This window comes from Tribolium castaneum, chromosome 6 (assembly GCF_031307605.1).
Source record: "Tribolium castaneum strain GA2 chromosome 6, icTriCast1.1, whole genome shotgun sequence".
Classification (NCBI taxonomy): Eukaryota; Metazoa; Arthropoda; class Insecta; order Coleoptera; family Tenebrionidae; genus Tribolium; species Tribolium castaneum.
In genome coordinates, this window is record NC_087399.1 from 11,654,190 (window position 1) to 11,678,073 (window position 23,884).

Sequence of the window (23,884 nt, forward strand, 5' to 3'; positions counted from 1 at the left end):
GCAAGCATTTTTAATATTGTACTTATTAACTGTTTCAAAAGTAAATAAAAACGCCACCGTCGCATTTTACCAACTTATTTTTTTAAATAAGATTGATAAAAATGTAAAAAAGTTTTCAATGGTGAGATCTCTCATTGAAAGTATAAATTACGTTAGCGATTTTTTTTAAGTGCATGAATAATTTATAACAGCTAATTTTGAGACAAAATGCGACGTTGCCGGTTTTATAGTTTAGAAAAAGTTAATGGAAATTACTATTATTTACCAAGCACTTATTAGTATCTAATAACATTTTTTTTATTTATTTATTATTATTTATTTATTATTTATTATTATTATTATTTATTTAGTCATTTGAAAGGTTTTCCTAATCAAAAATTTAACGTAGAAATAAACCATTTTTGTTTTCGAATTAGTTTTGTGTTTTATAAATTTTACTTAAATCTGATCTTTTAGCTCAAAATCGTGTGTAAACTCCCAAGGGCAAAAATAACGTCATATTTGCGTCAATTTAATTTAAAAATCCGTTCAATAATTGCAGTTGTGGATGAAAAACGTTGTAATACAGGTTGAGTCAATAGCAAGGATTATAGAAAATTAATTAATCTTGTCTATAATCCTTGAGTGCTTGAATCAATAGTGGGTTGTTTCTGAATTTCTATAAATTTGCAACCAATAATACTGATTCCAGCTGAGCAGAGCGGTAATCGTTGAATGTTAAAAAAATTAAAATTAACTCACGATTACATTGTTGTGGGTATTGTCAAGTTTATCTTAACAGTTTCGCTAAATTTTATTGTGGACTATTATTGTTAAAAAAAAAGCAATATCTAGATTCAATTAAATGTTTTTAAAAATGAGTGTTAGACTAAAAAATGAAAATGTTTATATGGATAGGCACCCTTACTATTTTATCGTAATTAAAGCTCCACCATTTTTGAGAAAAGTAATTAAAAAGGTGAAAATTCCAGGACTGATTTCAGCAATGTTTCTTTTTAAATCAGCAAGTCACAGAAAAGCGAAAGACTGACGAATCACGAGTCGAGACATTGATTAGGTCACAGCGCAAAATTTGTATTATTATTAAAAAACTACCGATTTAAAAAAAAAGACCGGTATTACTACTTCAGAATTACCTACTTTCAGAATCTGTAATTTTCAAAAAGTTTTACTATTGAGTATAACACTTCTTTAAAAAAATTGTTAGTACAGTTTTAGTAAAAAAAAATAAAATTGTCAAAAATAGAGGTTTTTTTCATTTTATTTTTAAAAGACACTATCAATTGTTTCAAAATTTATATATGTTGTTGCTAAGGCCATCATAAGGTTACGGTTTTTTTTTCATAATTTTTGAACTACGAATATTTTTTTCATTCAGTACAGTTCAACCTTAAGCGAAGTATTTAAGTATGATCAAAGTGGTAAGTGCCATTTGTATCTTTAGTTGCATCTGAAAACATGTCAAAAATAATTCACTATTGACTCACCCTGTATAATGCAAAAACGGCAAAATCTTATCATGTCTATTTAACTCAAATTACTTTTAATTACTTATAGAATTAACGATAGAAAAATGCATAGGTTAAACTATGCTCAATTTTTTAACATATTTTGTGTTTCTTCGGTTATTTTATGGCGAAATTTTACTAAACATGGCTACCACGTTTCTCAAATGAGGTAATATGTATAATTATGTAGTTTTCGATTCAAATTAAAGATTTTTCGGCCGATTATCGAGAAAACTCACAAACTAATTGCGTTTCTGAAAAACAAAGTAAGTAAAAAGCCTTAAATAAAATAACTAAATCACTTTGACTTTTGGTTTTATTTTGAACGAAATTTCTAAAAAATATAATTCGACGAGACAAAATGCAGAAATGTTTTATTTATTTTGTAACGTTTTGTTACAATTTATTACAAAAATGTTACAACGTTTTCGGTTTATCAAAATTTCGCAAAATACGTGTAGATGTTTTAAATCAAACATTTTTCTAAAACAATGCCGAAATAATTTTGATTCAGATTTGTAAGTTTTTAAACTTTAGCGAAACTCCTAGCCTAGGTTTTAGCTCAAAAATGTGTAAACTGTCTAAAAAAGCAAAAATAACATCATTTCAGAAACAATTACGTTAATTTTTGGTTAATTTTACACGTAACTACATCCACTGCATAATGCAAATAATTATACTTCTGAATTAAAAATTTGCTAAAATAACCCAAAAATGCCGAAAATGCGTTTTTTATCAATAATGCATTTAGGCAAAATGAAAAATTGCTCTATTTTTTACAAATATTTATACTTTTCAGGTAATTGTTTTTGCGAAATTTTACAATTTAACAACTGCGTTTCTAACTATAAGTTTTCTAATATACTCAGAAAGTCAAAATAATTTGTTTTTTATACAATTTTATCCAAAAAATTGATCACAATAATATCGTTTTTGTTTAGAAAACGTGCTGATCAGACGCTCAAACAGGAAAGAAATAATTAAATTTTTATCTTATCGTTCCATTTTAACAAAATCTTGCATAAACGCCAAAAAAGCAAAAATATGAATATTTGTTTCCAAACTTTCTAAAATCTTTCTTAAACAATAAGTATTATGTAACTATTATCGTTTAGGATATTTTTAACACATATTTTTGTTCACAATATGCTTTGAGTTTTTTGGACTCATATAATATTCACTTCAAAAAATCTTCCCTAAAAGTTTTATTTTATCAGTGGGTGAAGATATTTCAAAAAACAATAACTAATTTTTTGAAAGTGGAAAAAATTATTATTCCTAGGTGAAACAATAAAAAAATGCTTAAAATATCAGTAAACTAAAGTGTCCCTTGGCTACCTTGCACAAATTATATTAATTAAAATATTACTGCTTTAATTTTATGGTCAATTTCTGATGCTCAAATTTGCTTGATATCCTTTTTTAATTATTTTTTTATGTTGCACAAAGCTTTCAGCTCTTTTATTAATAAAACAGGTAATAACCATTTTTCGCAGATATTATAAAATCATTAATGAAAACATTTTTTGATCATGTTTTGTGTGTTGATTCAAACAACGTCTGAAATAAATAAAACTAAAAGATGAACTTAAAAATGTATTGAAAAATGCGGTTCACATTAAAATTTAAAAGTAATAGCCTCCATATCCAGTGTAAGCGTATGGAGAAGCATATCCGTAACCATATCCTAATCCACTGTATCCTCCGTAAAGTCCGGAATAAAAGTACTGTGGTGCAGCTTTAGGGGCAGCAAAGGCAACGGCAAGAAGAGCAAAAAGTACCAACTAAAAATGTTAAAATTAGAAATTAAAACAAAAATAGACTGTAGTAACTTACGAGTTTGAACATTTTGTGGTAGTTTTTATTTACTTCGATGTCACTCGAAATCTGCCAAACCTAAGACAAGGTGTATTTTATATACCATTCCGAAAATACAAGATGACCTCTGTTAGTGCATTATCTGCGTAAATCACAATTTTTAAATAACCAGTTTTACAAAATTTGTTTAAAAACTAGACCCTATTAACATTCGGAGAATTTCCTGTTTTAAGATGCAACTGAACTTGAAAGTTTATCTGACACACCCCTAAAAACAAGTATAAAAGCCACCACACAAGAATCAGCAGTTAGTGTTTGCTCGCAAAACAAGCAAAATGTTCAAGCTTGTAAGTATTTACTGATTTCGTCCCCAATCAAGTGAAATAATTGTTATTTCGTTATTTTTAGCTTGTATTCTTGGCTCTTGTAGCTTTCGCTATCGCTGCTCCTAAAGCCGATCCTCAATACTTCTATTCTGGACTTTATGGAGGTTATGCTGGATTAGGATATGGATATGGATATGCTGCTCCTTACGCCTACGGTGGTTATGGAGGATATTTCTTTTAGACAAAAAATGTGAACTGACTGAATAAAGTACTTATAAGATAATTGTGTTGCTTTAATTTGTTTTAAAAATTATGAATTTTGTGTGCCCAAAAATTTTATGCAGTGTGAAAAAATTAATTAATCCGCTTAATTAATTAAGTGTTGATCCGTTGTTTTAAATTAATTTAAATCCAACAAGTTCACTAATTGATTGAAAAAAAAATAGATGTGTAAGGATAATAAACCGTAATTGCTGAGATGCCTTATTGTTATTTTAGTTTTAAACAAAAAACGAAAAAAAAGTCTAAAAGTAGTTCAAATTTTCTGTTTCTCTGTTCGTAGCGCCTGCTCAACACGACGAAAAAATTTGATTAGTTCTGAATATTTCGAGACAAAAATTTTACATTGAGTTAGCCATCTGAAGGTGGCTTAAAATATAAAATATTAATGTGTAACATTAATATTTCTCAAAATCACGAGTATATCATATACAGGGTGTTTCTTGTTAACCCCACATTTGAAGTATTGAAAGTTTTGATAAAGATATTTATTTGAAAGTTGGTACGTAGCGTTAATCCGTTGAGTTCTGCTCAATGAAAATATTTTCAAGATTAATAAATATAAAAATAATAATAATAATAATAATAATAATAATAATAATAGAATTTATTTCCAACAGACTTCTAGTCTATAGTGGACTTTATAATAAATATAATAAATGAACGAGTAGTCCCTACAAATATAACAATATATAAAAAGAAATACTAAAGAAGAACAAAATTAACAAAATTTGAGACAATCAATATACAAAACATTTTAAATTACGAAGAAAAATATTCTAGTAGTTTGATCTTTACAGTTTTAGTTTGGAAATTATTGAAGAAAATATTTAAATCTATTGTAGTATTATTATATAATTTAAAACATTTAAAAAGTGGAGAATTCGGATGATGACAGGTATTAGGAGTGGAAAAATAAAATGTAAAAGAATTTCGGTTTATTAGCTCTAGGTACTACAATGTTCACTTGATCCAGAAGATCAAGGCTGATAATCTCACCACATAAAAGTTTCTGCAGAAAAATAATACATAGAATGTTTCTTCTACTCAATAAAGTGCTTTCATTTACGTTTTTTAAAAGATCACTTTGATCACAGTACCTTACAGGATATCTATTATAAATTTTAAAATACAAGTATTTACAAAATTTTCTTTTTGAATTTTTCAAAACATTTACATAAAACTGGTAGAACGGACACCAAACAACACAACAATATTCAAGCTTAGACCTCACCAGAGCATAAAATAAAGATTTAATGCAAGATATATTAGTAAATCCCTTTGTATTTCTACATATAAAGCCCAGAGTCTTTAATGCACTACTAGTTAGCTGAATAATATGAGGTGTAAAGGTCAAACCACTATCCATAACTATGTCTAAGTAATTTTATTGCAGAATTCCGATTATACCGGAAGTCGCTATCAACTTTCTTATTTTAATTATTATTAATAATTATTCATTGCGTTTTTGGAGTAGTTGAGTTATTTTAAGGAAGTTTTTATCTGCTTTTCCTATAAGTTTAACCATTTTCGAGATATTTAAAATTGTATTTGGACTTGCCACTTAAAAAATCGGTAACTTTCTTAGCTTTAGAGATTTTGCAATCGTAATTGGACAATTAAAAAAGAAAACCTATATCTGTTCTCCAGTTTGTTTAAAATTGGAAAAGAAGTTAATAAACTTAAAAAATTTAAAACTTAAAAAGTTTAGATAAATTCAAGTATCCATAACTTAATTTTTTCGAATGGGATGTCAGTGTCAGTACTTTCATTTCAAAAGGAGTCAGTCCAAATAACTTTTGGCTTTGAGCAAATCTATTTTCAAGCAGAAACAAGTCGATTAGGATCGCGAGGGGGAAGTTCAAAACCAACATTAGTTACATTTTAGGTTTCATCCCTTAATCGCTAGCCACCCCTATTTTAAAATTTTAAATAGCACTTTCTACTTTTTTAAACATTTTCGGAAAGGGAAAAAATTGCGAAACTAACTGTCAAATAAAAAAAAATTTGTCGATCCTTTTTTTAGTTACGGGTATTATATTTTTGAAATTTTTAATCGTAGTAGGCCATGATTTGAAGTATTTAATTTTAATAAAAAAAATAAAGTTTCTAAAATTAAACATAAATAATTTGTTGTTTTTCAATTAGAAGAATCTATAGTAACATTTTTACGTAGTACTGATACCCTTGAAATGAAATAAAACAACATAACTATTCCAGAAAATAGTTTATTTTAATAGACCTTCAACTTTCTCTCTTTAAAAGAAATAGCATACATTCTATAAAAAAAGTTTGGAGTATTGAGTTTTATTAGAAGCAGCGAAGGCAGAAAAACTAAGGAACAAAAATACAAACTATGCAGTTTACGTAATCATTAAACTAAATTCTTACAAATTTGAATTTTGCAGTTACTAAATATTGCACCTTGTACTGGTTAAGTATGTATCAGACAAATTTCAAGTTCATTTTAATCTTAAAACGAGAAGTGTGATAAACCAGTTTTTAAATAAATAAAAATTTACCTTTTTACATAGAACGCGGAATTTTAGCAAGAAATGATATTTTATAGACATTACATGAATTTATTTGCTTCCGAGAATGACTCATATAGATTCAAGTTTTCATGTAACTGAAATTCAACCCAAATTTTGTATCCATTTTTTTTTATTAAAGTTTGCTAAAGTTATTGCACATAATATTTGACATCACACGTACCAGAAGCTTTTGAAAATTCGCAATGTGACTAAAAAGCTGGTTTTATTTTTTCTAAATGGTCTGTTATAGTACAGGGCCGCTAAAAAGTATGGATATATTTATAAATATAAAAAATATTTATTAAAACTTATTGAAATTTGGTATACCGGGTAATTTTAACAGGTAACTGAACTCAACAAATAAAACATTTTGTTTGTTTGTAATTTTTTAATAAAAGTAAGTAATAATTTACTTAAAATTTGGAAAAGATAATATATCGAAACTTGTACCCCCTTATGAATACAAAAATAAAAGTACCGATCTATCTTCGTTGTAATAGAAATGTACAATTTGAACAATTTAAAACAACAGTTAAAATTCTTTACACAAAAAAGAAGGAAAGCAATGAAAACAATAAATAAGATTTTTGCAAAATGTTATATAGAAAAGTTGGTGAACTTAATGAGTTTTATTACGTGGTAAAATTAACACAGATATTTCTGATACACTCGGTATAATGCTTATGTTAAAGTGTTTTTTCTTGAAGGAAGAGAAACAACAAGGTTAAATATTTTGCACATAATAAAGGTAAAATTTTTGTATTTCTTATTCATATTTTTCTTTAGTCTTGAGACTATTAAAATCAATCACAAAAAATTTGTTCTTAAGAAGATAAGAAATAACTATTAATTTTGTATAAGATAGAAGAAGAAAATTACAATACTTACATGTCGTCATTAATATTTTCCCCTTCTCCTTAATTCATTTTTTTTGTATTTACTACATTATCGTTATTTGAAAATTAAAATTAAAATACAAACATGTTTTCTTTCTAAAAAATTGTAATAACAAAACAAAGTGTATATACAGGGTGTCCGTTTTTCGAGCTTCACCATGGGGATCTCAGTTATTATGAAATACGAGGTCGGTTAAATTAGGGCAAGGTTGCGCAGTTTTATGCTGAACAAATATCTAAAAGAAAATTTGTTAAACCAAATTTTTTGTCTTTTTTTCCAAAGCACTCTTTGCAATAACACTTTCTTCTTATTTTTAATTAGCATGTAAGATTCGATCATATGATGGGATACATCATTGTAACAGGAATAAAAAGACTTTTCAAAAATAAAAGTATTAAATATGGTGTCTTTAAGAAAAACCAAGGTTGAGTGTTGTAACTCTGACATCAAGAACGTCTTGGAAAATACGATGATAGATTTACATTTTCTGTAAAAAAGTGCCTGAAGAATGTCCTACTTAAAAACGTGTAGTTTGTTTGCTTTTCGCTTAAAAACATAAAACAAAAACTACAATTTTTTTATTTTTCCCAATAATTCAAGAACTAAAAATGACACATTAAATTTTCTTTCAGCTAATTGTTCAGCTTAAAAATGTGCAACTTTGCCTTAATTTCACCGACTTTGTATCTCTTATAATTAATAACTGAGATCTCCTGGTGGAACTCGAAAAATAGACACTCTGACAGTTTTTGTTTGTTCGATTATATCAGAAGTGATTTGCGAAAAAATATAAAGGGATATAATTTATTGAGTTTCTAGTATATAGTATATCTAGTATATTATAGTAATAGTTTTCTTCGCTTTTTTGAGCATAAAACCAATAATAAAACAACGAAATATTTTAAAAGTGTAATTTATTTAGATAAATCAGTCCAGAATTTTTGTTCAATAGAAGTAGCTTCCATAACCACCGTAGGCGTAAGGAGCAGCATATCCATATCCATATCCTAATCCAGCATAACCTCCATAAAGTCCAGAATAAAAGTATTGAGGATCAGCTTTAGGAGCAGCGATAGCGAAAGCTACAAGAGCCAAGAACACAAACTGAAAAGAGAAAAACCATTTAAAACACGGACGAAGATAGCGAGTGAATGCTTTCAAATAACAAACAAGTTGATCACAACGTTTTTTCGTAGACCGCTAATTTTTTTATGCTTAATTTAATTTTTTATCGCAATAGTTTGTAACTTTAAAGAAATAATAACAGTGAGACTTAAGTAAAAATCAGTTGTACTAGGTGATTCAAAAGTAGGTAACACAAAAGTTTTGCGTTATTTTTAAGTGCCGGCGATATTTTCTTTAAATTGTGTTCAAGAACGAGTTGCCAGGAGCCACGGTAATGTACCTCATCACATCGGAAAGCGTTTTTTAAGACTCGGAAGTCTTATAAAGTAGAAATTAAAATTTTAAACGTCAAAATCGCAAAAAATATCCTTTTTATATAAAATTGTTCATTACATTGTATTGAAATTAACAAACAAAATCAATAAATTACTTACAAGTTTGAACATTTTGCTTGAGTATACAACAGCAAACACTGACTGTTACGACTGTGTTTGTCACTTTTATAGTGGTTTTTGGAGGTGTGTCAAAATTTCAAGTTTAATTTCAGAACAGGAAATAACCAAAACAAGCCGCCGAATATTAATTGGTAAGATAAAATTTTCTTTATGCAAAACGAGTTATTTGAATAAAAAATGATACGGATATGCACTTACAAATCGAACAACTCGTTCGTTCAAGGGAGGTCATCCTGTTGTTACAAAACGGTATATAAAACCTCCTTGCTCCTGGTCCAGCCAGATTTCGAGTGATATCGAAGTTGCTGATAACTGCCACAAAATGTTCAAACTTGTAAGTATGGAGCAAGGAATATTTTCGAGAAAAGTTTTAATTGTTTTTTATTTTATAGTTGGTACTTTTCGCTCTTCTTGCTTTTGCTTTCGCTGCTCCTAAACCTGCACCACAATATTTCTACTCCGGACTTTATGGAGGATACACTGGATTAGGTTACGGCTACGGATATTCTGCCCTTCCTTATGGCTATGGAGGATATGGATATTACTATTAATAAACCCATGCTCTTCATGATTTTTTCTACTAATAAATTGTGACAAAAAGTACTAGTCGGATTTTTTACCTTTGATTACGGTTGCTCATCATTTTTTATTTTTTAAAACGATGTTTTTTTCTAATTAATTGTCCTTCGTTTTTAAGGAGCACTTAAAGGTGCGAGGTCTGTCTTTGTAATTTATGAAACGTTAGATAGATGCTTGTAGCTAATTCAAAAATCTTTAATATTTAGAATGTTAAAAGTTTTTCTGACTTGTAGAGTAGAAAAGATGTAGAATTGGTACTTATTAATACTGTGATACTTATTTAATCTTAATTCGTTATATTCTAGGATTGAAAAACAAAATTTTTACAAATCTAGTCTCATATTCTAACCATTACATTTTCTACATTGCTTCATTTTTAAAAAATTTTTAGAAAATTTTTATTATTACCTATTATACAGGCTGTCCCGCGAGGAAGTGCACATATTTTAATAATAGATTAACCATTAAAGATAAAGTGACCTATTTTTTTATTTTTTTGCAAAAACGTTTTGTTATGGAATTATTGGCCTCCAAAAATTACCTAAAAATACAGTTTATATTGTTTATCTTTAAAATATTTTTTTTTATAATTTGGTATACAGTCGTTGTCATAGACATTCATTTAATAGTGCAAATTATAATCTTGCGAAACATTGTAAGAGGAGGCTGCGAGCGCTTTCTTGGCATAAATTGTCTCATAACTTTGTAGCACAACTTAATTTGACTTTAATATTACTAACATTTGAAAGTTCACTCAATTTAGAAACTTATTTGTCTCTAATAAATGTTTTGTAAAATATTCCGTTTTCGAGTAAAATAATAAATACATCACAGTGGTTTTAAACTTGAATTTCAAACCTGTCAAATACGCAAATATTATTGTATACTGTGTTGTATTCTATAATATATTCTTCGGTCAATACAACCAGTACTTTTTCAAGATAAAATGAAGCTTATTTATAAAATGATTACTCATCTGTAAAATGTACAGGCATAACAAATAAAAATGTAATAAAGTTGGTATATAGGTTTAAAATCGAAGCCGTTTAGTTTAAAAACACTTTTGTTGTATGGGTTGATATCGACTCCATATTTTCACATTTTATTATTTTACTCGAAAACGGTACATTTAGCAAAAAAATACGAGAGGCATAAAAGTTTCAACCCAAATAACAAAAATGCCAAATTAATTTGTGCTACAAAGTTATGAAACAATTGATGTCAAAAGGGTACACATAATCCCTTTTAACAATGTTTTCCAACCTTACAATTTGCACTATTAAAATGACCATCTATGACAACGACTGTATGCCAAATTTTATAAAAATTGGATAAGTAGTTTTAAAGATGAAAAATATACAGAATCGCTAAAAAGTATGGATACAGTTAAATATTTTCAGAACGGTTTAACAGAAAACCTTGAAATTTGGAAAACAGTTAAAAGTGTTTAAGTTCTATCATCGGAAAGCTTTTTCATATTTTTAACCTCACTTATTTTGTAAATACAAAGTTAGCTTGATTTTTTTAATGACACGAAGGGTTAAATTTAATAATTTTCAAAAGAGAATTTTTTTCTGAATTCAATGATGTAACATAATGCCCACCTTTACTTTTATTAGAATGTAAAAAAATTTGAAATTCTAGAAATTTCTGGAATAATAAATCTAAGTTAGCTTTAAAAATACTGTTATTAGCAATGTTTGTCACTTGTATATCAAAAATTAAACTTGGGTACAATAATTAGTTTAATAATGATACATTTAAGTAAAACTGAGCGAAAAAATCTTATGTTGGTTTGTCATGGAGACATAAAGCCAAAAAATTAGTGGAAATTATTTTGAACTTCTTTTGTAGCATAAAAATTAAGTATTTTGTGTTTTAATTTTTTTAATTAAAACGTGTTTTTTTCAGTTAAAAGTGTTATTTTGACAACTATTTTTAACTTTTACTTATTTTTGGTCAATGTTTAAACAGCAAAGAGCTATCGATAGAGAAAAACAAGATTTACAAGACCAGCAAAATTTTACATTTTTCAAAATTTTTAATTTTTCTTTAAGTTTCGATTATATTGAGGTATGCATATGTTATATCATAGAACACAAAAAATGCTCTTCTCAAAAATATTAAATTTGATCCTTGTTGCTATTTAAAAAAAATCAAGTTAGCCTTGCATCCGAAGAACAAATGGAGATAGAAATTTAATTAATATCTGAAACGACAGAATTTATATACTTTTAAACATACACCAAATTTTAATAAGTTTTAATGAACAGTTTTTATAATACTTAGTTGTATCCATACTTTCTAGCGACCCTGTTTATACTATGTATTTTGGGGTTACTTTTGGAGGCTAATAATTCCATAATAAAACAATAAAAAGTTTAAAAAAAATATATGGGTTTAAAAATATGTGCACTACCTCGCGGGACATCCTGTATACCAGGTGAAGCAACTTTATAGCGCAACTAACTCGATTTTTTCGAACACCACTGTTCTAAACTTTTTCGCTTCCGGACAGTTTTTCATTGTACTAGTTCAAATTGTCTAAAGTTCTAGGTTTTGAGAACAGAAATTTGTTAAGACTGTAATATCAGTTCAGATTATAATTTTAATAGCAGAATATAGGTGTCAATTGTTTGTATTTCAATGAAAACAATTATTAAAAGCACTCATCTTATTTTGTGCAGACAACTTAGCAAAGTGTTACAAAAACTAAATTTTGTTCGCAAGTTTTCGGTCAAGTGGCTTGTTTAGCAACAAAAATGAATAAATAAAACCAGAGTGCGCAAATATAATTAAAAAGTCAATATTTTTTATTACAGTGCTTTGTCTTGAGTTAAAAGTATTAACACAACTCTAGTCTTAATTTTGTCTTGAATCTCGACAATACCAAACAAAGAATAAAAAGATTTTTGATTTTTGTAAAACCTAATAACCCACTAGATAACTGAAACATTTTTTCTGACAGTCACTGATAAAACAAGGTCCGACTAGACACTAACCGGCGTAAATTAAACAAGAAGAATAAAGGAAAACAAGAAAAAGATCCTTCTTAATTAAAATCATTTTCTGAGAAAAATCTGACGATATTAAACACCTGGATTTTTTTTTAGTTTTTAAATGTTATCATTGTTATAAATTTCGAAACTGAAATGCAAACAAATAAAGGTCGTGGTACACCCACAATTTTTTTTGAAGAGTCAATATAATTTGCTTATAGGCAGAAAATAAAGTTTTAAGAGAAGTATATGTAACCGTGCCAGTCTATATTTAGATTTAATGCGAAGTTAATTTAATTATTCTACTCGTACTAAGGAAAGAAAAACAATAATTTATTTGGAAGTAAAGAACTATGTTTATTCTTAATAAGTTAAAACAAATTACCCCAAAACAATTTTGGAAGTGAAAAATTGGAGATTTGGTCACATTTTTGGATAAAATTAAGGACTTAAAAAATTTTGTAAAGAAAGATAAGTGTGTACTTTTTACTTAATAAATAATAATAATAATGGAACAAATAATGTGTTGTGTTTAATTTCCTTCTTCACCACTTGTAGGTTCCACCCACATGCCAAGTAGGTTTCGCTTTTCCAGGTCCTCTGACAACTTTCCCCCACCCAGCATTAAAATCGTGATTCTTTCCCTTATGACCAACTTCAACATTCGTTTGGGTGTTTCCACGGTCATCTCTTGAAACGCTGGGATTCACCGACCATCCTCCGTCTTGTTTCGAAGGTCCTGGGATGTTCGGAGCTCCAGGTTGCAGTGAACGTCTTTCTCGGTGGAGTTCATACAACATTTCAGCTGGAACGTATTCATTTTCTTCAGCTGGGATGTCCTGTTCTACGGAACGTCTAAGTCGATAAAATTGGTAATCGGGTTCGAGGTCATAGTTGTACTCTTCGGCTGGCAAGGCCAACGTTGATGCAACAAGTGCAAAAAGTGCCAAATAGAAACTGGTTCTGAACATTTTGAATTGTGTTCTTTGATTTTACTGGAGAGCAGGTCAGTTGTAAACTGATTTTGAGTTTGCAATTTCAATGCTTTTATACAGAGCAGATACTAGGGAAGTCCCGTGTGAATAACCTCTACTACAATATCTGTGAATCCCAAGATGTGTTTTACTATTTCCAACATTCATTCAATGAATACTCGTAAATAATGTTATCTTGTGTCGTGCTCAAACATGAGATAATTGCATATTTTATTAATAATAATAAATGATTACAAATAAAAAGAAAGGGATATACCTAATATTGCCATACCATTTTCACCGATAGATCAACTCAAAGTGCACATACTAAAAATATTTTTATTGTACACAAGGTGTGGTATACAGGGTGGTAACCAAAATTACATTTTTTTTTAATGAAATACCTTATATATTTTTGCATAATTGAGTTCTACACAGAAAAATAATGTAACTTTATATAAACTATTATGGGTCTATCACTTTTCGTTTCGGAATTATACAACTTTTCATTATTAAAAAAAACAATTTTTGAAAAATCACTGCGAAGTTGCCTATGAATATTTTCCGAAAAATTTGTAACAGAAAAACTCAGAATACCCTGTAGTTTTTGCAATAGTTACTTAGAACATGCTGATAATGTACATGGTGTGCCAAAACGCCAAAAAGCAAAATCGCCTTTAATCAGCGTAACAACGTAAGTTTGAACCACTTTTCGTCCGATCAACCTAAAATTGAACAAAATATTCAACATTCACCCGATGAAGAAAAATTCCAAATTTATTACCAGAATGTGCGGGGTCTTCGGACTAAATTGAGCGAACTTTATAATAATATATTATGTGAACAGTACCCGGTTATAGTTTTAACAGAAACGTGGCTTAATCCTGATATAAACAATAGTGAATTTATTGACACAAATAAATATATGGTGTTCCGGAGTGATCGCTCACCTGAAGTGACAAACAAATTTAGAGGTGGTGGAGTGCTAATTGCTGTGGAGAAAAACTTTCCCTCCAATCAAGTACAGTGTGATGCAACAATGAGAGAAGAATTGTGGGTTTCCGTTTATGTGAATTCTAGTCAGCTTATTATTGGTGCAACTTATATTCCACCTAACGCAAATTTTGTGGAATATTCAAATCATTTAGACTCCCTGGCTCTTATGTCTACAAACTATCCGAATGCCGTATTATGTGTACTTGGTGACTATAATTTACCAGGTGTTAGTTGCTTAGTTGATACTGACTGTGATTACTTAGTGCCCAACAATGTATTTTCTGCTGCAGAGGAAATCATATGTGACAATTTTGCATACTTCGGTCTTTTTCAATATAATAATATTGCAAACAATAATGGTACTTTTTTGGATTTGACATTTTGTAATAATAGGCTTTTAGTAAGTAATGTTGAACCCATTCTTGCTATTGATAAACATCATCCACCTTTATGTGTTAATATCTGTGATATTATTGTACCTGATATACAACCAGAAATTGATATTTTTTATTTAGATTATAAGAATGCACCATATGATGTTATTAAAAGTTATTTATCTTCTATTGATTGGTCTGTTTTAGATAATTTTGTTGATATCAATAACTCTGTAGAATATTTTTATTCTCACATTTATTATATCCTAGATAACTTTATTACGATCAAATGTAAAAATGCGTCTAAAAATTTTCCTTCCTGGATTAACAAATCAACAAGATCTTTAATTGTAAAGAAGAAAATTGCTCACAAAAAATATAAGCGTAGTAGTCTGTTAAGTGATTATGAACAATTTTGTGTACTGAGAGATAAATGTAAAAATGCCACAAAGAACTGTAAAAAACAATTCCTTGATCAGGTAGAACAAAATATTATAACTAACAGTAGAGCATTTTGGTCATATGTTAAATCTAAAAATACTGTACAGGGTTATCCTAAAAAAATGTCGCTAAATGAAAATTCATGTGATTCTCCTAATGGTATTGTAAACCTTTTTGCCCATCATTTTGAATCTGTTTATCTTGATCAACCGAAGTTATCTGATTTAAATTTTTCTAAAAATAATCAAAATGCTGTATTTTTAAATAGCGTTGAAATTTCTGCTGATGTTATTTTTTCAAAATTGATACATCTAGATGACAACTATACAACCGGCCCTGATGGTATATCTCAAATGTTTTTAAAAAATTGTGCTTATGAATTGACATTGCCATTACAAATGCTGTTCAATAAATCTCTTGATCAGTCTCAATTTCCGGATATTTGGAAAATCTCATATATCAGACCTGTCTTTAAAAATGGTAGTCGTGTAAATATTTCCAACTATAGACCGATATGTACCCCATCGTATATATCAAAAGTTTTTGACTCCATTATGGCTGACATTATATCATTTTCTGTAAAACAATCTGTTATTGAAGAACAACATGGTTTTTTCAAGGGTCGCTCTACGATGACCAATCTTTTTCTGTTTACTGAATATATAACGTCAAATCTTGAAAATGGATTCCAAATTGATTGTATGTATACTGATATGTCAAAAGCTTTTGATCGCATTTCCATTGAGTTATTAATATCAAAATTAGATAATTTAGGTTTTGGGGATCCAGTCCTTAGTTGGATTTATTCTTTTTTATCTAATCGTGTACAGTATGTAACTATAAATGGTGTTAAGTCTCGCACAATTCACCCATCCACAGGTGTGCCTCAGGGGTCACATCTAGGCCCTATTCTTTTTTCTCTATATATAAATGATGTCAAAACAGCGATCGAAAGCTCTGAAATCCTTCTTTTTGCCGACGATGTAAAGATTTTTAAAGTTATTATAAATCCAAACGACTGTGATATATTACAACGTGATTTAAATAGTTTTTGTATGTGGTGTAAAAAAAATTTTTTAGAACTGAACATAAATAAATGTAAATCACTAAGATTTTCTAGAAAATTATATTACAATCTACCATCGTACTTTATGTCAGGCAATCAACTTGAATGTGTCACTCATATTCGCGATTTAGGAGTTATTGTAGACAGCCAGTTAAGTTTTGACTATCACGTTAACCACATTTTGTCGAAAGCAAACAAAACATTAGGATTTTTAATAAGACAGTGCTCTGATTTTTCAAGTTTGCGTGTTGTAATGTTATTATATAATTGTTATGTTCGTCCAATCTTGGAATACTGCACAATTATTTGGCAACCTTGTTATAATGTTCATATTAATCGAATTGAAAATGTTCAGAAAAAATTTGTTAAATTTGTATGTTACAAATTTAACATATTTTATGACAAAAATAATTATATAAACATTTTAAGTTATTTAGGACTATCCTTACTATCTTCTCGTAGAATATTTTATGACGCGTCGTTCGTATATCGTATATTGTCTGGTAATGTAAATTGTAATCCTATTCTTCCGCTATTTTCAATAAATATACCCGTTTGTAACGTTAAAGAGCCTAGAATGCTTGTAGTGCCTTACCACCGTACCAATTATGGGAAAAATTCTGTATCTTCTAGGCTGTCTAAAACATGCAACGTACTTTCTGGTAAATTAGATTTTATAGGTTTACCTAAAAATAGATTTCTAAAAGATTTAAAAACTGTTATTGAACATAGTGAACTTAGCTCTTTTAATAATTAACACTTTATTTTATATTAACTGTATTGTACCTATCTGTGTTTGTATTTATCTTTGTATTTTATATATCACTTGTACTTGGCGTGGCCGTTAATAAACATTATTATTATTATTATTATTATTATTATTATTATTATAACTCATTTTTTTCAAATAGAGCACTTCTTTACACTTATCGATGGCATTTTTCATAAGCTTTCTAATGATATGCGGTTTGTATAGCACATTTCTTAGTGTTATTTTTTTCCTCTTACTTTATTTTATTATTAATTCTTGATGAGCAAAATTCATTTATGTATCAAGTAATAATTAGATTACTAATATAATTAGACATTAGTACATATCAAAAAATAAATTACTATTTGACTTATCAGATTCTAGGATAACAAATTTTTTTGTAATAAAATCATTTTTTTGAAAAATCTCGAAAATATATCAAATTTGCTATGCAATTTCATACCCTTAAGAAGTTTATCAAAAGTGCTGTCGATACATGAGAAAATATACAGGGTGTTTCATTTGAAAAAAATGAGTTATTCAACTTTTTGCGTGCTTTAGTTAAGCACTTTCTGTGTGCTTAACTAAAAGTCGTTAATTAAATTAAACTACAAGGTATTCTGTTTTTTTTTTGTTGCAAATTTGCAATATTTGGAAAATATTCATAGGCAACTTTGCAGTCATTTTAAAAAAATTAACTTTTTTATAACAAAAAGTTGAATAATTCCGAAACGAAAAGAGATAGACCCATAATAGTTTATATAAAGTTATTTTTTTTGCGTAGATTTCAATTATACAAAAATGTATAGGATGTTCCATTTAAAAAAATGTAACTTTGGTTCCCCACCTGTATACAACACCCTGTGCATAATAAAATTATTTTTAGTTTGTGGATTTTATGTTGATCTATCGGATAATAAAAACTGCATAGAAATATTTCGATTACTAAAAAAGTTATAGACCGATTACACACCCTTGGGTCACGCTGTACAATTTACATTATTAGATTCCAAAATTTGTAGAGATTCTTACAGTAATAAAATACTAGTGCTGTTAAAAAACTCTCTTTTGCAACACTGCTATGTCAATAACTGATACCAAGCATCAGTTTATTCATTTTTGTGGAGTTTTACCATGAAATAAAACGTGTTACGAGAAAGTTTATCAGGTTATAATAATTAATACAGTTACTTATTACGTAAACTACCCTACCTTCCCTAACTGAATTTTTATAAACTATTTCTTACAGATGAAAACTAACATTATATTTGGGATTCTCAGGCAATTTTACGAGTGGAAGGTCAAAGTTTAAAACTCCCTATATTGCCAAGTTAATTTTAAAAAAAAATTGAAACATTTTCCTCATTTGGGAGTTTGGAGTCCTGAGACAAACAAAATTTAAGATTAGCCGCATTGCTAAAAGTGCTCACATTCAACATACATACAACATTTTTTGCAATTTAAAAATCGTAAATACAACAAATAAGAGGAAGAAAGAAATGCAATTTTTTTGTTTCGTGGTAATTTAACTTCTTCTAAAGAAACTTTCGATGATATACAGTATGTGTTATAAGTTCCTCACTTATTAAACTTATTAAACCATAAATGTTTAATTGTAAAAATAATCTATTTTATCGACCATAGAGGTAATGAGTTATAAATAATCATAATAAAATGATGTAACAAAAAGTGATTTTTGGATCCATTAGTCTAATGATCACTTTTAGGACAGAACTAAGCGACTCACAAGTTTATGAATGTTAATTAATTACATCATTAGTTTTTTATTTTATATAAGTTTGCCAAATTGAAAGAAGTGTTTGACATCAAGATATTTTGTACTACTAAATAATTACGATAAAAAGGTAAATATACAATAAAATGCAGCACAAAAACAGACAGCGCGTGTATGATTATGTTGATGTGGAACGCTTTTTGTGTTGTTTTTACTTCTGGTAAAGTTACATAGTTCTGTAGTTTCGTATAACATGTCAACCATAGATATAAAAGTTCAGTTTAACTTTTTTTGTCAGATATTCTGTTATTATTACCTTTCGATTTTTAATTATGCAAAATGAGTCAATAATTGCGGGTTATTTCTGACTTTCAAAACTATAGAAGTGCCAACGTCTATTTTACCGAATAATTTTTTAAAATAAAAATTATAAAAATGTAAAATAGTTACATTAGCTATTAATTTTTTAAAGTGTATAAATAATTTATAACAACTAACTTTTAGAGACAAATGCAGTTTTGGCATTTCTATAGTTTTGAAACAGCTTTTACTAGATTAATACTGATTCCAGGTGACCAGATCGATAATTGTTACAAAACTTCAAAATTAATCCACGATTGCATTATTTTGAGGTTTGCAAGTTTATTTCGACAGTTTTGTCAGAATTTCATTATGGACTATTATTATCTAAAAAATAAAAAAACAATGTTTATTTAGTTAGTGTTTTAAAAATCAAACGCAATATCTAAGTGGTAAGTTTAATTTGTGTGTTTGGTTGCATCTTAGGATATGTCAGAAATAAATAGTTCACCCTGTACGTCTCTGGACGAAGTAGTATTATTATTGGTTTATTAATTAGATCATTAGTTGAGTAAAAAACTGTTACAAAATATGACAAAAAGCAGTTATATTGTTTGATATTAATTTCTTTTCTTTTGACATTTATTCATTGTACAGACTTGTATCATAACATAACCGTTAAAGATTTACTAAGCTTCTGACCGCGTTACGGAAAAAAAACTCCTTTGCATTTTTAAGTAAAAATACTAAAAATAAAAACATCAAGATGTTTTCCACTTGAGAGTAATTTTTTGTGCCCTTGTTTTAGGTAACATGAAACTGTAGAAACAATGTCAACAAATTAGTTGCTAATTGGTTTCAGCCGATTTATGAAGTTTTGGAATGTTTTTATTTCATGAGTTTATATTGTAAACAAAAGGAAAGAAATATGCTTTTTATACTCGTTAAAATATGATGACATAATACACAATGATTAAGATTACGAATAAATGATATTGAACTATTATTTCAAATGGTACAGCATAAAAAGTAATGCGTTTGTCGGATTCTATAGTGACTATAGTAGGAAACTAGTTAGTTGCAAGTCGCTAAAATGAACTTTGATTTTCGGGGCGAACCCAAAAAGCAAGAAGGTTTTAGTGCACTTAATTTTATTCGAATTTCTAATTCTAATAACTGTGAGTTGTAGAAGATTATTTAGAACTACTTAAACTTTGCTTTATCGATTCGTTTCGGACCTATTTCGCCAAGTTCTTTCTCACCATTGCGTTTGTTAACGTTATAGCATTGACCATACTTCAGACTTACTACTCTCTTACTAGTTTCAGTACGGTACAATTTTTAAAATACGCACCTATTTATTTTGGACGCTTTCATGTAACAAATATCTTGTTTTGTGCTGACGATTATTTGTATGTTTCTTATTGTTAGGTATTAGTATGTTTGCTTTTCATCTTGCATTATATAAATGTTACGGACAAGAATTTCCAAAATATTCCTCGGTGGAGTTACACCACTATTGGAAGAACGTATGACAATGAGGTTAAGAAAAACGCCCTATATACTTACATCTTGGTCGCGTGCATTGTAATGGCAGGTTTTGGTAGTAGTGTTCTTTATGCAATACCAACGGAGAAAGACAACGAAATTTTCTTCATTATGACTTGGTTTGAAGACAATTTGTTGGAATGGGCTGATATTTTATCTTTGTGTCATCGAATGAGTTTCCTTTTTGTTTCTGTGATAATGCAAGCTCCGTGTTTGCAAATTTGCTATATGATAAAACATACTCAGTATCAAGTAGGCATCTTGAAAAGCATCCTAGAAAATATACATCAAGGATTTGATAATTTGGACGAACTTGTTTACGACGATAATTTTCACAAAGAAATAAAAAAAAGATTAGTGTTTTGTATTAAACGCCATATTAATATCACTTTAGTAGGAAGGAAAATGGTGAGAGATACTGGTATTTTTGTGCTTTTTCTTTCCATTAGTGGGGCAATGTTGGGTGTAAGTCTAATGATGTTTTTCTATGTGGTACGTTTTTATTGTGTTTAATTATTGTTTAATTAAGTTTTTCAGATTGAGGATACACCGACTTTTGTGAATGTCCGTCTTTGTGCTCTGATTTTTGCGGCTACGATAACAGGGATGTTGTATGTGATCCAAGGCCAAAACACTGAAGACATTGTAACTCAAATATTAATAAACATACTAAAATAATTCAAACTTTTAGAGCGAAGAGTGTTTTCAAACTTTGACTGAAATGGGATGGTATTACTGGAATGAAGAAAATAAAAGAATCTATCAGCTTTTGTTTATTAACTCTTGTGAACCATTTTCTATCAGATTTTCAGAAAATATGGCAGTAAATTACAAATTAGGAATTGAGGTAAGTGCAAACGAAACATTCCTTATTACATTAAACTTTTCCAGTTGGCAAAAGCTGTATACTCTATGATGTCATTTATGACGTATGTTTCTAATTACATCAAAAATTAATTAAACACAAACACTCATTTTTATGATTTCTTGCAACTAATATAGCACCTATGTTGACCTTGGCTTGTAAAAATAAAATAAATTGTCAGCTGCAATTAGAAATGTTGTTTTTATGATCAACTTTAATAAAAGAGTAATTTCTAATTTGGTTGGCGGAAATGAGCGCAACTATATTACATCGATTTTGACTAGAAATAAGCAGTTTTGCATAACTTATGAATAAGTTAATCATTGGAATAATGATTTTTTCAATTACTAACGGTAAAACAAAATTAATTACATCATTTAAGGCGATTTTATAACTGACCCATTTAGCAGTTGCTCAATAAATAGTATTTTATATACTAAGGGCATAATGAAGATGTTTATATTCGAGGGCAACAGTTAAAGTCGAGTGCCTCCGGCCCGAGATTTATAAAATCAAGTTATGCCCATGGTGCATATAACGTTTTATTTTCCACTTGGAATATGAAAGATTCATGTTCACATTAGTATCATTAATTAGTAATCATTATGCCCGCCTATTATGGCCCTAGGACATAATGAACAGGTTTATATAACGCGTATCATAGACCAAAAGAATCAAGAATTTATATTATTATTATTATTAATTGAAAAATAAAAAACTTTTCGATTTTTGAAGTTATAATATTTTAAGTTATATTATTTTAAATAAAATACCCTATACAGGCTGATTTAAAAGAGCCGTACAATCTTTCGGGTGCTGATAAAGAACATAATTAACTGAATTAAAAGTTCCTCTGACAAAAAATTGAGCCTTTTTTTCACGAAATATAGCTCTTCAAAATTAAATTTTTAAGTAATTTTTTTATGCTTCTAATAATATTGTTTTGACTTTAGTTAGTGAAAATTAGAGCTCTTGCAACATTAAATAAATTTCTGTTAAAAAAATCCACAATTAATGTCTAATGACGTGCAAAACAATTAAAAATCTTGTAAATTCGACAATAAATTAAATTCGACATCCTAGAAAACAAAAGAGCAACAATCGATACCGTTGCTAAGGAAAACAAATTAAAGAATGTATAAAAAAAGTTGCTTGAAAAAAAATCAGACTTCATTTTTGGGCTTAACTGAACGTCTTTTATCACCATACCAGTGATTGTCCGACACTTTTGAATCACCCTGTATATTTTTACATAATTAGGTTCTACGTAAAAAATATAATAGCTCTTTGTATAAACTATTAGAAGTCAATCTTTTTCCGTTTCGGAATTATTCAACTTTTTGTTATAAAAATGACCAACATTTGAAAAATTACTACGAAATCGCCTATAGATATTTTCCAACAAGTTTGCAACAGAAAAGCTTAGAATATCTTGTAGTCTTAGCAGATAGTCCACTTTTAATGGAAACACGCAGCTAATGTACATGGTGTGTCAAAACGCAAAAAGTGTAATTAATTATTTTTTTTTCAAATGGAACACTATGCATATCTTTACACGTATCGATATCATTTTTTGTATGTTTTCATATAATTCATGATATGCGGTTTGTATAGCAAATTTAATATATTTCTTAAAATTTTCCAAAAATTTTTTTTTATTTATTTAATTCGATAATTAGATAATAATAATTAGATTACTAATAATTAGTCACATTAGTACTCGTACATAACAAAAAATATATATCCTCTATACATTTTTTGTAAAATCACGAAAAATATTTTAAATTTGCTATACCATTAAAAAGCTTGTCAAAAATACTATCGATACATGAAAACAAATACACGGTGTACCATTAAAAAAAATAGTTAGTTAACTTGTTGCGTTTTGTCGAATGTGATAATGATAATATGACAATGATGATATGACAATGATGATGATAACGCAGATAATAATATAAATACTTTATAAATAAATAGTTTTTCTGATGCAATTTTGTAGGAAAATATTCATCGGCGACTTTCCAGTGATTTTTCAAAATGTGGCTTTTTTATAATAAAAAGTTGAATAATTCCGAAAGGGAAAGAATGACCACTTTGTGATTCAAACGTGTTGTGTTTAACATAAACGTTTGGTGTCGGGTTTTTAAACTGTATTTTGGTTAATCGTTTCCACGTCAAGAAAATACAACAAGAAGTAAGTAAAATTTTGTTTTCGAATAAAGCGGTCCAATACGGCCAATACCTTATTTATTTTCGAGGTTAATATACATTTAGATAACTTACGCGCAGACTCATTTCGGTTAAACAATAAACG

At 28.5% G+C, this 23,884-nt stretch overlaps 5 protein-coding genes, 1 long non-coding RNA gene and 1 other non-coding gene across 7 annotated transcripts; 3 read left to right on the plus strand and 4 right to left on the minus strand.

The window, feature by feature from the left end:
- Window positions 1-3,091: 3,091 nt before the first annotated feature.
- On the minus strand, window positions 3,092-3,383 carry MFK8-4 (prismalin-14). The gene is made up of 2 exons (NM_001415712.1): window positions 3,345-3,383; window positions 3,092-3,292 (listed from the first exon to the last, which is right to left on the minus strand). Exons 1-2 carry the CDS (start codon window positions 3,354-3,356, stop codon window positions 3,134-3,136), a joined length of 171 nt encoding a protein of 56 aa, NP_001402641.1. The 5' UTR covers window positions 3,357-3,383; the 3' UTR covers window positions 3,092-3,133.
- Window positions 3,384-3,646: 263 nt separating this feature from the next.
- MFK8-3 (prismalin-14) lies at window positions 3,647-3,935 on the plus strand. The gene is made up of 2 exons (NM_001416385.1): window positions 3,647-3,673; window positions 3,735-3,935. Exons 1-2 carry the CDS (start codon window positions 3,662-3,664, stop codon window positions 3,891-3,893), a joined length of 171 nt encoding a protein of 56 aa, NP_001403314.1. The 5' UTR covers window positions 3,647-3,661; the 3' UTR covers window positions 3,894-3,935.
- Window positions 3,936-8,259: 4,324 nt separating this feature from the next.
- On the minus strand, window positions 8,260-8,943 carry MFK8-2 (prismalin-14). The gene is made up of 2 exons (NM_001416384.1): window positions 8,922-8,943; window positions 8,260-8,466 (listed from the first exon to the last, which is right to left on the minus strand). Exons 1-2 carry the CDS (start codon window positions 8,931-8,933, stop codon window positions 8,308-8,310), a joined length of 171 nt encoding a protein of 56 aa, NP_001403313.1. The 5' UTR covers window positions 8,934-8,943; the 3' UTR covers window positions 8,260-8,307.
- A 294-nt stretch (window positions 8,944-9,237) lies between these two features.
- MFK8-1 (keratin-associated protein 19-9b) lies at window positions 9,238-9,545 on the plus strand. The gene is made up of 2 exons (NM_001416383.1): window positions 9,238-9,276; window positions 9,335-9,545. The coding sequence occupies exons 1-2, from the start codon at window positions 9,265-9,267 to the stop codon at window positions 9,491-9,493; spliced, it is 171 nt and encodes a 56-aa protein (NP_001403312.1). The 5' UTR covers window positions 9,238-9,264; the 3' UTR covers window positions 9,494-9,545.
- A 3,520-nt stretch (window positions 9,546-13,065) lies between these two features.
- Window positions 13,066-13,491, minus strand: LOC103314753 (coleoptericin). The gene has a single exon (XM_008201572.3). The coding sequence runs from the start codon at window positions 13,489-13,491 to the stop codon at window positions 13,066-13,068; it is 426 nt and encodes a 141-aa protein (XP_008199794.1).
- A 3,240-nt stretch (window positions 13,492-16,731) lies between these two features.
- Window positions 16,732-17,237, minus strand: LOC135266555 (uncharacterized). The gene is made up of 2 exons (XR_010334661.1): window positions 17,058-17,237; window positions 16,732-17,009 (listed from the first exon to the last, which is right to left on the minus strand). It is a non-coding gene; the product is annotated as an uncharacterized LOC135266555 (long non-coding RNA).
- Window positions 17,238-20,422: 3,185 nt separating this feature from the next.
- Window positions 20,423-21,752, plus strand: LOC103314752 (uncharacterized). Its single transcript, XR_010334706.1, has 5 exons — window positions 20,423-20,534; window positions 20,589-21,197; window positions 21,243-21,350; window positions 21,397-21,552; window positions 21,597-21,752. It is a non-coding gene; the product is annotated as an uncharacterized LOC103314752 (transcript).
- Window positions 21,753-23,884: the final 2,132 nt, after the last annotated feature.

Bases quoted from the DNA above. Each gene is read 5' to 3' on its own strand.
- LOC103314753 (XM_008201572.3), bottom strand. From the start codon at position 13,491: ATGTTCAGAACCAGTTTCTATTTGGCACTTTTTGCACTTGTTGCATCA.